General features: G+C 40.8%; 2 protein-coding genes across 2 annotated transcripts in view; one reads left to right on the forward strand and one right to left on the reverse strand.

Moving 5' to 3' along the window:
* The window catches only part of LOC145451529 (coiled-coil domain-containing protein 124-like), a 93,741-nt gene that overhangs the window by 21,823 nt on the left and 55,632 nt on the right, over positions 1-16,286 (reverse strand). The gene's annotated exons all lie outside the window — the stretch shown is intronic.
* Positions 9,088-15,044, forward strand: LOC145452694 (myophilin-like). Its single transcript, XM_080330860.1, has 5 exons — positions 9,088-9,138; positions 11,290-11,417; positions 12,986-13,052; positions 13,904-14,041; positions 14,838-15,044. Exons 1-5 carry the CDS (start codon positions 9,088-9,090, stop codon positions 15,042-15,044), a joined length of 591 nt encoding a protein of 196 aa, XP_080186986.1.

The following is a 16,286-nucleotide window of genomic DNA, read 5'->3' on the forward strand; positions in this document are numbered from 1 at the left end:
AGTAGCATGCGTTATGATTTCGTGGTAGAGATTACGCAAGCGCCGAGTAAGACTATACCAAAAATACACAGACCAACTACCTACAAAGAGCATTCGCATGACACCTTGTGGTGTTTTAATCGTTCCATGCTCAGCAATTCTGTAAAGTGCTGCAGCGCCTCCGACCCGATTTGTATATGGATTCTCGTCCCGAAAGCGAGTCAAATCGATTTGCCCTCGTCCGAAAGTGTTTGGTACACGATCCTGATGCGTTACGACCAGGGGATAGGCAATCAAAGCGGTGGCACCCATAAACGTAAAACATTATAAAAAGCCAGCTGTTATCCATGGAAGATTAATTACGAGTCTGCCTGCCATCATTCAAGCAGGAATCAAAGCATTGTGTTAAATTGAAATGCGAGCACATATCGCATTAAACAATTTCATGAATAAATTATTTCATCTTGATGAATTTTTCACTTTTTTTCCATAGCCATAACAAAATATATCGGTAAATTAACTGTCAGTGTGCCTCGAGTAATAAGGATGAAAACCACTCACTTTTCCTTAGCCATAGACATGGTTGAGTTACCTGGGCTCACTTGATTGAAATTATTCGGAAAGAACATGATGTGTACAGTCGTCCGCCCACCAGCATTAATTTATGTCTTGTATAAGTATTGTGCACGACGTGATTTCTTATTAGCAAAATGTTCAATAACGAGTTTATTGAAATCTGGAATTCCCAGAACCACGTCGTTGTGAATCGAGAGAACAGCCAACGCATTAAGCCTATCTTGGCCCATCCTGTTTCTGAGAAAGGTCTTGATACGTTTCAATGTGCTGAAACTGCGCTCGGATTCCGCGGATGAAATCGGGGTGGTCAAAATGATATTCAGAAAGCTAGTTACTGTAGCAAAGTTGATCGAAAGCGAATTTTCAACTAGGAATTTTGAAAGTTCACTAGTGGTTTTAATTTCCGAAAAGGATGTGTTAGAATACAAACAAGTCAACTCGCTCTCCAACCGAGCAATGTCGATCATCGGGTAATAACGAGGCACGCTGCGCAGTAGTCCAGAAGGAAAATGAATTTTGTAGGCAGGGAAATTTCTCGGACTTAACAGGGCGAAAGTAACCAACTGGTCACCATTCAGACGATGTTGGATTTGGGACATCAGTATATCGCAACATTCGAGAGCCGCAACAAGCAGGTTTTGCACACTTATCCCACGACGTAAAAGCGCTGTGTCACCAGCGAAGTGTACATTCGCCCGGATATGCGAAATTGCCTCACAAAAATGTGCAATACACAATTGCGCAGTATAGTACCATCGGCCATACGCGACTGAAAAGTGCTGTACAGTAGGGCTGTTCAAAAATAACTTATTTTCCCCGATTCAAGCCGGTCACCTCTTAAATCGTCAGGTTGCAGTAGAAAACCTTGCTCACCAAATTTCACTCGATTCCAACCAGTAAAGGCCTCCGCAGATCCAATTAAAATTTGTAATTTATTATGGAAAATAAATAAAAAAAATTTCCAAATTTTTCTGCCAACCCCATGAAATTGTTGAGCTGTCTTCAAAGACGTTGCAAAACAAATTTGAGTCAATTCCGACCAGTAGAAGCGGAGTTATGTGCGTTTTTCGATGATATTTCTCGGATTATCCTTGATCGGTGGATAATCCGCGATTTATCAACGAAAAACTCACATAACTCCGCTTCTACTGGTCGGAATTGACTCAAATTTGTTTTGCAACGTCTTTGAAGACAGCTCAACAATTTCATGGGGTTGGCAGAAAAATTTGGAAATTTTTTTTAAAAATTTTCCATAATAAATTAAAATTTTTAATTGGATCTGCGGAGGCCTTTACTGGTTGGAATCGAGTGAAATTTGGTGAGCAAGGTTTTCTACTGCAACCTGACGATTTAAGAGGTGACCGGCTTGAATTGGGGAAAAAAAGTTATTTTTGAACAGCCCTACTGTACAGTGTATCGACGTGCATGAAGATGTCACAAAAAAGCTTCAAAAAGAACAAAAATTCTTCGTCTTCCAGGAGTCGTTTAAGCCCCGCCGCTTCACGTATGGAAGTATCATCCCAGACAGGAGAGCTCTCAATCACTGAGAAGCATTCCAGAAGCTCCACTCTACTCTCTGACACTCGTTGCACAACTCTGGATTGGAAGTTCCACCGTGTTGATACGCATCTAGGTAACCGGTGCTTGCATATGTCGCGCAATAGATCAGATCGCTTTGGCGAAACAGAGAAAAAGGAGGAGAACCCTGAAAGATTTGCAAAGAATATCTTGACAGAAGATATTCCTAAGCACATTTTTTTCACTACAAGATTGAGCTGATGCGCGTAGCAACGCAAAAAATGCGCATGCGGGTAAACTTCTTTCATTAAAACTTGTACGCTATGTCGCGATCCGCTCATGACTAGGGCTGGGCAAAATCGAGTACCTGAGTGATTCGATTCTGAATCATGTAATATGCTTCGAGTCGAGTCGAGTAATCGAGTATTACTCATTATGACGTCATAACAGAAGTAATATGTCAAAGTTCAAATATGTACCTTTTATGCGATCACAAAGAATATAATGCCTGTTATCCATCACATTAAAGATACTTTGATATTTTTTCGACCATACCGATTTCATTGCACTTGGTGACAATGTTGTGGGATGATCATGACTTTGGAAATGTGCTACTTCCGGTAACGTTCGTAGCTTTGTACTGTATGTTTCGTATGCTACGATACGGCCAATCAAGATTTCAAAGCTTCAGCAGTGAAAATTAGTATCGAGACTATAATTCTCGTTGATAAATTAACTTTCAGTGGCGCGGAGCATAAAATTTCAGTACTCGAAAAAATCGTATTTCACTACTCGACTCGAATCATTAAAATTAATACTCGATTCAGATTCGAGTACTCGAATCATTGTGCCCAGCCCTACTCATGACTGCTGCGTCGTCGTAGGTTTGCGCAATAAGTTTCGACTCAACTGAATAGGGCTGTAATGTTTTTTTTAATACGTAAGAAATTCCGACAGCAGTGCGATCGTCAACAGCCACAAAGCTGTGGAATCGTTCGACTGGCATACCAAATTTCGTGAACCGAAAAATCACGACTAGTTGTGACAAACACGTAATGTCAGTTGTTTCGTCAGACTGAATAGATAGAAATTCAGCGTCAACAATCTCGGTAAACAAATGCTGTAGATAGATGTGATATATCGAATCAAGCACATCATTTTGAATAGTCTTTGTGGTACCCTTAGCTACTGTCGCGGTGTCGAGATGTTCGCGCAAAATGCTATCAATGGAAGCCGTGTATTTAATTAGATCCAAAAATACCCCCCTATTGAGAGAGCATTCCTTCTCATCGTGGCCTCGAAGGGGCAATTCATGAACTCCAATAAATTTAATGGCATCAATCACCCGAGAGAGAACATGCCTATTCTTATCTACAAGCTCATTGTGCTTGCAGACTGATACGCGATAACTTTCATTGAGCTGCGACATTACATTTACTCTGCCAAACAATTTATATTTAACTGCACTAGCCATGTGCACTTGGGATTTTTGGTGCGTTTTCAGACGCTCTGACAAATGCTTCAGATCGCGATAACCAATTTTGTTCCAACAAGAGCCACTGCTTCCGGTACCGGCACTGTCGAATAAAAGACAGTAAAAGCAAAACAAGGCGTTTTTATCCTCGCCATAAGTAAGCCATTCATTTTTATCGAAATGCGCTGAAGAAAAGGCACGAGTGCGCTTTCCTCCGGCGTACGATTGGATCAATGGGCAATTTCTAGGCTGATACGGACCTAGTCGCTTTACCTCTAATTTTTGCTCTAAAGGCAGCTGGCTAAACGGCGTACGGAGCAAAGATTCAACAAGATTCATGTTCGCACTTGACCTGACTACTTATCTGCAGAAATGGAAATGACTATAAATCGAGAGATTGCGTATGCCTAACTGGAAAGGTCAACGAGTTCGGACACATACGCAATTGTTATCTCATAGATTGGACAAGGAAATGTCATATTGAATCCAAAACATCATTCTGAAGAACTACGGATAGCAGCCTCGGAAATTCGGTCCCGGTACAGCTTGGGAGATTCTGGCCTTGAGGCTGGAGACTGTCACACGACACATACGGCTTACGGTCTATAGTCTATACTATAGTGTCTATATGTCTGCTGCAAAATCGCCTCCGGAAAATATATTACCGAATAAATACGTGGATGAAAGCCGAAAACTTGGTACACTGTTACATGAAATCATCGAGAAGTATAGCCTCATGACCGTTTTCGGTATGGTACACTGTCAAAATTAATACGAACAGATCAACGCCGAATTTTGCGTAATATTTACTGAGGAATCGGCTGATCAAGCGATCAGCTGTTAGCCGCCATCGAAAACGAAACAGCTATCGCGCTTGACAGGGGTTGTAATTGTGAGCAAATGGCCCGAAGGCCACCATTCCACGGTGAAATTGACATTGGAGAATATAAAATAAAACTAAATATTTGAATGCAAACCGAGGATGTTAGTAAACTGTTTCATGATATCATCATCTCATCACCTATCTCAGTATGGAACACAGATACACCGGCTTTTGCGTGAAATCCGCAATGCGTTAGGTAGGCTAAGTGTCAGATCAGCGCACATCTCTACCATACTCGAACTTAATAACGGAATTGCTGCCCTAATCATTGAGTGTCAACCTTGAGACTCGGCACAGCGTTCGATACTAAAATCAAGACATACCATGTAAAAGTTCATGACGGATCTAGCTAAGGAGCATCGTTAAAATCAATGGAGACCAATACCGGCTTTGCGTGAAATATGTTTGCGATACATGACCGATCAGCACACACTCGACTTTGGAAACGGAATTACTACCCTAAACTTTGAGTAGAAACCCTGAAACTTAGGACAGTGTTAAATACCACCATCACGACATGACATACCAAGTTTCAAGAATTATCATGGTGTGAAACACCATCAAAATCGACCTGTACCAGCAACGGTCGACTCAACGCATATCACGGTATCCGAGTTCAGATATAGATACGATTGTTACATCACACCTTAGGGGCGAGCAAGCATATTTGCCCCGGTTGCTCGGCCATTTTACGAATAGGAGAGAGTAAAGCAACGTTTCTTAATTGTGCGCAGCTTTGAGAGAATAGATAGTGAAAGCTTGTTATGAGCGCTACCGGGGCAAGCCCCGGCTAGGCATTCACAAAGCGAAAACACAGAAGAGAATTCGATTTTCGCGGAGACTTCGCTATGTATGGGCATTTGCAAGCGAAAGCACAAGAAGAACGCGGGTTTCGCTGTGATCTCGATATATATTGAGCGCTGTGCGTCTATAAATGGTTAAATTGTTATTGAACAGAATTTTAGGTGGGGCAATGCCCCAGTTGCCCTATAGGACGAGCCGCCACTGCATAAGCGTGTATTTGTTCCTACACAGCGTTCACACATAACAAAAGCGATCGTATTCCGTGAACAGCGAACGACGTACGCTTGATGAATCTTGCACAGATCACGATAAAATGTATAAAATACCAAAGTATGAAAGTATGGAAATGTCGTTCCCTACCATAGATTAAAATCTTCCATTCCATACCATACTTGCATCGTTCCATATTCCATACCAAAATATCGATCCATACCATACCATACCATGCCTGCTTAGAGTAGTCTCTGAAATCACACACCCACCTTAGCCTGGTAGAGATGAGGCATGTACAGGTAGGCTACACTGAATGATAAGTAAAGCAGAGAATAAAAAAGATAAGCGACAAAACGAGGTGGCATGTGACGGAAGGCGAGATCGATATGTTAGGTCGTGATCCGGTAATCCTGTAGGCTGACTAGTAGGCCTATTCATTTAGAAGAAATTGCTTTTATTCCGACTTGAACGCGGACACCGGACATGCTCGACGACCGTCGGATATCCGGCGAGATGCTGAATGAACTATAACAATCGTTTGTGACGTGACAGCGTCAGCCGAAAATTTTCGGGCTCATTTCAATGGGAATAGCTGCCATTCAATTGTATGTTGAAGTTCTGTACCCCCAAGAAGCTCTTCGAGTATCAGTTATATTAATAATTTCATTAGATCAATACACCACAAGATAGCGATACAATGAAAAGATAGGAAGGTGTCGAAACGATTTGCAGTAGTCTTTTGAAATCAAATGCAAAGAAGATCGAGACATGTACAATTGTACATATACTGAAAAGTTATGGAAGATAATTAACACATTACACAAGCGATCAAAAATAAGGTGGCATGATACATTAGGTCGTTGTCCGATATAATAGTATTTAGTAATCAACCAATTATAACGTCTGCAATCAGTGGTAATCATTATTAGAGTGACAATCATAGCGTATAGTGGTATAGCGTATAGTGGTATGATCCACAGCTACAACGCAAATGTATCGTGGGTTCGAGTCCGACTGAGGTCGACTCCATTATTCCTATCTAAGTGTTGGAGGTTTATCTAGGCTTCTCCTCGCCACGTGATCCACCTAGAAGCGGTGTTTTATAATAGCCTGGAAGTGTAGGCCGTGCTACGAGTCGATAAATACGGGGGGAAAATGAAGTATATCGGCCTGGTGTAAAATGACCAATGTAGTCGAAACACCATGAATCTCAAACAAAAACAATCACTCGGTCGAATGCAAACAGCTATGATCCATCGCATGAATGGTTTAGAACAGAGGTATCAAACACGCGGCCCGCGACGGCATTTTAGAATTACAAGTATTCGAACATATATTCAATTGCCACATATCTTTTTTAGATAGAAGAACTTGAAGTTCCCCCTAAAACTACTCTAAAAATCACTTAAATCTCAACCAACTGCACTATCACATCACTTTTAAAAGCTACCATGCGGTAGAAGATCAGCTATTACGTTACATTTCTATTTCATGATGATAAAAGATGACCCGTTTATGATTCGTGACTGAAAATTGTGATTTGGATTGGTGCGAACTTTCGTAAAATTACTCGATTACAGATTAACTGGTGATTAAATAAAAATGACTCGAGGTGAGTCGGGTCAAACGTTAAAATCAGAGAAGGAGTTGCGGCTCGGAACAGTGACTTGGTAATTCTACGAACGCAACAATCTGTGAGACTGTCATGGGGAATAGTAATATACCAAAAGGTCGTAGCTTGCGTTGCGTAGGGTAGCTATCTAATCAGGTCAGTATGGCAACAATCGGCATTATGTGACCCCCATGGCGTATAGTTGGTTACATGCTGGGTGTTGTTTCTTGCTTGTTCTCTTTATCCATGTTGTTATCAGTGGCGAGTAAGGTAGTGGTACGCTCCACAGCTATAACACCAATTTATTCATCGGCAATTTTACATTTCTATTCCAGAGGTTCTTAACCAGGGTCCGTAGACACCTGCGGGGTGCGAAGCACCACATCAGGTTGTACGCGATACATTGTGGAATTAGGCCGATATGCTGTGGAATATTTTCGCCAATATATTCAACTGGAAATGGTCTTCGTGCCACGCGCGATTTTAAGTGAATGGGCTTTCTGATTTTAATATATAGGTACCATCAGCAATTGTGTTGAAAATGAACAGTGGCTACGAGAAATCGTATAATTGGAAGCACGAGGGGTACGATCGCTAAAGTTAAGAAACAATGTTATTACTATGGCTCAATAATGATTATATTTAAGTTGTTATTGTTCATTACCGACCGAGTGTCGCAACAATAAAATCGTAAGTTGATAATATTAGTTCAAATTCGAATACATTCTCTACGAATTCCCTAGTCGGTTGAGTCACTCAGCAAACATAGCCAAGTCGCCGTACCGCTTGACATCAACACCAAGCCTTATACTGTCTTGTAATCATCCCTGAGGACCCAGAAGAATTCCATGGAAAGTTGTTGGTGAAGTCATCTCTAAAAGAAGTTGGAAAGGAGAAGCTTACATCATCATGTTCTTCATATATGGAATGGAGTCAATCTTGCGGCAACATTCGAAGTTGAACTAGTATTGGGTAGGTCGGCGACATATCGTCGTGGTGGTGTGGTCCGAATTTCATAAGTGTATGTTTGTATGTATGTAATGTAAGTGTGAACATCAAGTAGCAGCCTCTGTCATATGGCAATATTCAAGGTGCATTGGTATATAAGTATAGCTGAATGCAAGTGATTGATTCATGGCTCAGATGAAGTAGGATATATCCAGACTTGGACAACTAAATAATTTTAGTTGTATAATAGGACTAATTAGAGCGAAATGCCGATAAACTAATTCTGATCTAATTTGTGAAATGTCTCGCTTTGCTCTAATTCTAATTCTAATCTCATTTGTGAAATGCGCGTATCCTCTCTTTATAATTCTAATCTAATTTCTGGTTTCCTGAAAATGCTGCAGGAGAACTGTTTCGTGAGAGACAAGCTCAGGTTGCCATTATAATGCTTATGAAATCTTCGCTCAATGTATCTAGACTATAATAATAATATATCTGTAATTTGGAAAAGCTGTTGTTGCAGCCTGGATATATCAACGTAACAGCGATTTGAATCTCGCTGACAGTCGGTATCGCAGTATATCGCACACGGTAAATTTACCTTGATGAAAAACATACGCATTTACCAGATTTCCGTCATAAAGTAAGGTACAAATCACGCTATCAGCACTTTCACGTAATAAAGTCTGTTTTCAAACCCATTCCAATGGTTGAAAACGAGTAAAATAGGCTACATTTATTCTTACGGTGGTATATCCTATATACCAGCGGTGTAGTAGTTCTGTTTACAAGTGCATCCTATTTCAACCTCCCTGGGTGGTGAACGGAAAGAGAACATATTCGATCCCATGGATATATCTCCATAAGAAATGGTGTATTTGACTCGTTTTAAACAATTGAAATGCGTTTGAAATCAACATTTTGTATACGGAAGTGTAGCCTACCTGATACCGAAACTAAATCAGGCAAATTCACAATCGGCTCGCGATATGCATAGGCCCATAACTGATTTAAATATTATTAACCTAAATTGTCTCTACGTATACAGTTAATTGAAGTTAGTCAGAAAGCAAGACAAGGATGGCTACCAAAGGTTTCGCGTACGGAATGAGCGCTAAAGTAGCGCAAAAGGTGAGTAACAACTATACTACACGTGTGTATGTTTGTAATAGCATATTGTAGCTTAGAGCTAACAACAACCCATCGGGTGTAAGTTATTTTTAGAATAGTCCCAACAGGTATGTCTAGGCAGTCTAGGAGTCTAGGAATCCCTAAGTCCCGCGTGGACGCGAACCCACAAATTTACTAGGAACAATACGCTGTGCTACTGAAACTACACGCCGGCAATTATATCTCCCAGGCTATAGACTTTTACTAACGGTGCAAATGTAGCCTATATGAGCAAATGGCCTGATTCTCCGTGCACAGTAACTTAATATATTGGTGATTGACCATAACACGACGTCCGCACCAAATATATATATGTAGCCAGGAACCCGGCGAAATATACACTGCATTTTATGTCTTCTCCAGGGAGCAATTGGTTGTCTCATCATACATTGCGTGTGTTGCATATTTAAACGACTAGACGATTCCTACCTTAGACTTATACTCGTAGAACAATAAATAATTATCTCGGTGCGCTTATTCAAGGGGGTCATGGGTCATAGACTTTACAAACTACTGAAATTACAAAATGCACACCTACAACTAGAACTAGAACTATACTGACTTTTCTAATGTGACAATTAGAACAAGAATTAGAACTGGGACGACCTTTACGAATCCACAACTCTAACTAACTTACTAGATTCGATTCCGAATCAGCGAAATATTGGAAATTGAATAGGCATTTCAAACTGACGGGGTTTCGAGTTTGAAATGTACTTCCACCACAACACCCACCCACTGCATGTCTATACGCTCTACTATAAGTAGTGATGACTCTGAGCTAGCAATGGCTGCTGCAAGAACATCACATCACACAACAAAACACCGGTATCACGGTTCACGCCAAACGACGACACGTAATTTCTTGTCGTTCGGCAACTAATGTTGTTTTAAATGCACATGCACAACTAGAACATGAGCTGCTCACTTTTCAAAATCATCAACTACAGCTAGAACCAGAACTACTGAAAAAAAGAAGTCATAGTTAACCATCACCTAACTATTATAGATTGGTAGTTTGTACTAGGGATGGTGTTAACATGAGGTTCAAGTTCGGGTCCTGTGTGTGAACCTCGGAAATTTAAAGGTTCACGTTCACAAACGAACCTTGGTAGGTTCTGCACTGTGAACCTGTTTCATATATTACAATTTTCACTTTTATTATAACATCTTTGGTTGAATTTAATTGCATTTTAACTGCGGGTAATGTCTACGCATGGCGCTGGCAGCATAAAAATCTCAACACTAACCGAGCATGCACCTTAAAAATCTCAAAAATTTTATGGGCTTTGTTACAAAAGTTTGCTCGAAATATCAAGCGTTCCGTTTGTGAATCTTTAGAGACTCTCTGCTGTGAGCTTGACCCGCAATCATGCTATACCAGGAGCGAAATACACTACATTTATGTAGTCATCGAATGATGTTTATTCAACCAATCAATGAAATTAATATTGTTGTCTGATGTAATAAATCTACCAGGCTTACGGAGACAATCTTGATTTCATATGTTTATTGTATCATAAAAACCGATACCGTTTGATTGGGGTGTTAGCTACTGCTGTATTACTTGTTAATGGGGGTAATAGCGGTAGCAAGTACAGAAACCCGTTTTACACTCTGCTCAATATCAACGTAGCAATACTAAGACGCCGAATACATTGTCCCCCCTGGCCTAGAAACGGTTAAGGCGTAAGCTATATTCCCTTGCAAGTCCTCGTCGAAATTGTTGGCGAAGCGACGGAAGATATTGATTTTATGGGATGATTATATCGACTTTGATTGCCCCAGTTGATATATTTGGCGATGTTTCAAACGTCAATATGTACTTCAGCATCGTGGCATTATGTGGCCCGAGTCGTCGCTAGGTATCGTATGTATCAATATAGGTTAACACTTCACTGAAATGTAGAGTTGTAATTAGCAATATGACGTCGTGTGACGTCATGAGGTTCGCGTTCGCGTTCACACAGAACCTTTCAAAAAGGTTCGCGTTCACACGAACCTGAACCTTTCAGAGGTTCACGCCATCCCTAGTTTGTACACGTCTTACCGGCGTAGTAAATGGACTTTGACTCTTGCAACTCGATATTCATCAAATCCAAACTGTCCAAGATCGCGGGAAAACGCGACGACGAGGAAGAAAACAAAGTGAAGGAATTCATCGAAGGGATTACCGGTGAGAAGTTCGATAGCGCTCTCAACTACGAAGATAACCTTCGTGACGGCACAAGACTACTCAAGTGAGATACTTTAAAGTCGATAAGCAAACTCTATACATTAGCTGCTCTTAAACTTTACTAACCTGGGTAACACTTACGCCAATCTGCAAGCTTTCGAGAAACCCCAAATTTTCGATGAGTATATAATAGGGTTGCCATACGTCCGGAATTTCGATGTTAAAACTGCGTCCGAGAGGAATTTCCAAAATATGCCGAAATGTCCGGAATTTTGAAGTAAGATCATAATTTTTTCCAAAATCAACATAAACAATATTATTTTTGGGCAGATTCATGCCACATGAAATTTATCTTCGCGTTGCGCGCGATATAGTATTCCATATGTTGGTTTTAATATGGGGACTACCACCATCGCAAAAACTGCGATAAAAAAACATTCATTTACAGAAATAAGTCAAATTCTAATCGCAGTCGCAAGATAACGGTATATATGTAGACTCGGTTTAGCCGTTTGGATGCTATACTCAAAGATAGTGGTTCTAAACCTTGAGTAGTTTGCCTTTATTCTGGTGTTCGCGAAGATGTTGGACATAATCAGCTTCCAAAATAGGTCATGAGTAAGTCCAGGCAAATGTGCCGACCTTTAATTAGTAATCACTTAAGCTTATCAAATTTTGAGCTGGGCCACGGAACATTTTCAAATTGGAAACGGAGTCACGGCCATAAAAGGTTGGAAACCGCCGGATATGCGGTGTTTATATAGCTGACTGGTGCAGTGCGCACCGGCTTTAGGCTTATCAATATTCTAATCGGTGTAGTATGAACATGACTTAACGATGCACAACCACGCTCATTGCATTTTCGAAGTCAATATCCTCCCCCAGCTCTACCGCAAACTGTGATCATGTGGGCGAGGAGAGGATCAAATTGTACAGTAATATATGGAAGAACCAACAATATTATCATCATTCATTCAAATCATTTAACGACCAGATTCATATAAAAACCAGATGCATATAGTAAGCCCCAGAAGTTGCTTCGATTACCCTGCGATGCGCAGTGTTTATTTGGGCGGGAGGGGGCTGAAAAATGTGGCTTCGGCCCTGGTTACAACTTACAACACACATTGACATACTTCTGAACCGGGTCGTGACTACCTCTAATCGATAGACAAAGCTTTGCTGGTGTGACGTCATATTGATCGACAATGTGCTCATAACTCATTTTGAAATCCGCTAGTGGGCGCTTAACAGCGTCCGGAATTTGAGTTTCAAAAATATGGTAACCCTAGTATATAATATATGATATATATACACATCACACATACAACTACACATCTAATACATTGCTATAGTACACAATTCGAATACTCATCGGGCCTAATTGCCTGCAGCCATTTATCACCAAGACGGGCGTGTCATCACGAATCATGTGTGTCTTGACCTCAGAAACGCTCGAAGGCTCACGGAACCCCTTGGGCTCCCGGGAACACCGGTTGAAATAATTGATATTTGATTAGCTACATTTGTATGAGGCGATATGTCTTGTACACTGTTAGCACTCGTGCTCGTCTTCACATCCAAGGACGAATACTGAATCCTTTACCTTATCCTTTGAACTTTTTTACACAGGTTAGCGAAATGCCTGGATCCTTCAGGTGTGAAGAAGATCAACACCCAAAATACGCCTTTCAAAAAGGTAATTTTGATATCGATGCTACGGTTAGTTGTTATCGTGTTTGTAGAACTACCGCGCGCCGCGATGAATATCAATTTTAAATATGATCCTACTTGATAATAATAATCTATACGCGATACTGATGGAACAGGTACGGTACGGTGCATTTGAAAATGTAGAACGGTGTTATAATGCGGTTCTGTTGCTTGCCGTAGCAATGCCATCTACTGAGTTGCAAATTGCTATGCTACTTATATCCTGACCCTATAGTGTGCGATAGCCTACCTATAAGTTGCTAAACGCCACATCAGTCATTTTCTATAGCAATAAATCATTAATAATGCGGGAAAATGTGGCACTGTAGAATTGAGATTAAATACGTGGTTATCTGTGCTTAGAATGCTACGTACAGGAGTAGTAAGCGAAAGCGCAGTACCGCATATCACAAAATATCGGCAAACGTCAGATCTGACATGATCCTAAAGATCACTTTATGTATTGGGAACTGCTCATATTCTGAAATTTCCTTATACCTAATGGAATCTCTTAAATTAGGTTACAATTCATCCCGTGCTACTGGTATACAGAAGTTCTTGACTAGAATATAGAGGTGGGCAATTAGCTTTCTCAGGGGGGCAAATGAGTGGCAGAAAATATCGTGTCGGGCATGAAATTATATTTTATAATAGAGTACTGCATGGTACGTCACCTACGAATTTGCAAGCAATACTTGCCATAAATTCTATCGCACCATGTCGTATAAGCAAGCATCATATTGAAGTCATGTACGATTGAATGTGTTTAGAAATATATCGGTGTCATGTGGACATCATACATTTTCAGGCATGTTATATCTTCACATCTTTGTACAGATGGAGAACATCGAGATGTTTTTGACATTTTGCGAAAAGTACGGAGTTCCCAGGACCGACCTTTTCCAAGTAGCGAACCTTTACGAAGGCTCGAATATTTCGGCCGTGACAGCTGGGATCGTCGCTCTCGGACGCCAAGTGAGATTAGTTTTAAATATTTAGATTTCAGGAGAATATATGAGTCTGAGGTCATGTGAGCCTTTAGAAAGCCCTTTTTTAATTTGATTTCGACTGACTTGAAGAATCATAGTCTAATAGTCATTAAAAGTACATCTCAGGCCCTTGAACTAATGCGCGTTGTAGACTACATGAAATGTAACAAGTATCTCCAAGTAAAAGCTCGCAGGGGGCTCTTTGAGAACTACCAATTGTATACACAATTGCACATAGCTTACAGCTCCACTTGTTGCAAGCATATTATCTTGTCTGAACCAAACGCACCCCAAAAACGGTATACGATAACCTAATCAACCTCATAATTCGGAAACCCCCGTTCTCGGGGTGCCGATCGAATATTTCACCGGAATTATTTGTGTGTTGAGTATAATTATTGCACCGTTTGATCCAATCATCATTATCAATCAGCGTATTTCTTTCTCTGCATATATACAATCGCTAGAGTACGTGCAAGCATCATTTGGATTAAAATGTTGTGTTTGATTTTGACCGTGGCGTAAGTCTGAGGTAGGTTCTGGTTTCCTCAATAAAGGGTGTGCGTGCCTATAGGTTCTTTCGTAGTCCATCTGTGCTTATTCTAATTTTTAAGGCATCATTTGGAGTCTTTGATTTATACCGCGGTATAATTCTAGGGTAGGTTCTGTTTTCATGCATCACCTTTTGTAGAATTCTTAGTATTTTCGCTAATAGTGCAGTAATCTTCCATGTAAGATATTTGTAACCTCAATTCGTTGCCTAATTTCTACTATCAATCCAGTGTCACCTGAAACCAGAGTGGGATGCCGACTCTCCCAGCTTCAAAAACTGGCCGACCCTAGGCCCAAAGCCGTCAGTGGAACACCACCGTGAATTCGACGAGGAAACGCTCAACAAAGGAAAGCATATGATCGGCATCCAGGCGGGAACCAACAAGCTCGCGAGCCAGGCCGGACAGTCCTTCGGGGGGAGGAGACAAATCAACTAGAGAATGGGCGCCCAATGCAGACCTTCAAAAACATCCATTAAGCAGCTTTACATGATTTAGTTACCGTAAAAAAACATGAAATATGGCAGTAGCGTGGTCTGTCAGTTTCTATGTCAACGTTATAGGTTACAGGGCAGGGATTCACAAAAAATGAAGTATAACGCAGACATTGGACGACGAGATGATTCTATAGTTGAAAAAATAGACTAATTAGCGCAGTGGTTCACAAACTGCGGGGCTTGAAAGCATCTGAAGGGGGGCGAAGCGGTGGTCAAGTAAAAAAAAATTCTCGCACTCCGTCTGATTTACCTCCTGTTCATAGTTTTTGCTCTGTGTAGTGTCCGAATTTCATATTTGAGAATTCTCTCATCAATAGTCAAAAACCTTCCATACCATCAAACTATACGTTGGGATTCCCAGCATTCTGGTTGCATTTTGTGATATCACAATAAGGGCGACTTGAAGATTTTCAATATCATAAAGCGGGGCGTGTCTAAAAATGTTTTAGAACCACTGAATTGAGCGAAATGCTGGTAACTAATCCTAATTTAACTTGAGAACAGCTTTTATGTTCTCATTTTAATTCTGATCTAATTTCTTGTTTTCCTGGAAATAATACAGGAGAACTGTATATGGAAGGAGTCAACGCGTTGTGCAGACATTTGCCATTCTCGTGCTTATGATAATGAACTCTGATTTGATATGAACTGAACTTGGTTCAATTTCCAAGTTTTCGTGAATTTATTAATTCTAATTCTAATCTAATTAAGGAAAGCTGAAAATATTATATTTGCCCAAATCTTCACACTGTCCATCATCTTCCGATCAAGTGCTTGGTGAAGAATCGTATCGTTGGGCTATTCCGCTATATGGCGACAAAGGCTTATCATTATCTATATGCCAACTGGTACGTTACATGACTCAGACCTTGGCGCCAATGGGACATTTGTGTTCAGGCTTGGGTAGCTTCTCCGTCAACACGAGTGGTCCCGCGTCGTTAACGGAGAACTTCACCGACAACTGTCCGAATCATAAGGGAATTGGATAGAGAGACACGACAATGTAGTTACAAATACGGTGCTTAAATATAGACTACGGTTATTCCAAAGATGTATGGGCCTGCGATTCATCGCTACGGCTGCGTTACAAGTGCGTTAGTATTTCTCACTGATTGTTCGTGAGATAACAGATTTATTTCGGCGTCGGCCATTACCGCGCCACGACGCACCAAGACATATAAAG

The sequence above is a fragment of the Botryllus schlosseri genome, chromosome 12, assembly GCF_051294905.1.
Source record: "Botryllus schlosseri isolate E-star chromosome 12, Bs_hap1, whole genome shotgun sequence".
Lineage (NCBI taxonomy): Eukaryota > Metazoa > Chordata > Ascidiacea > Stolidobranchia > Styelidae > Botryllus > Botryllus schlosseri.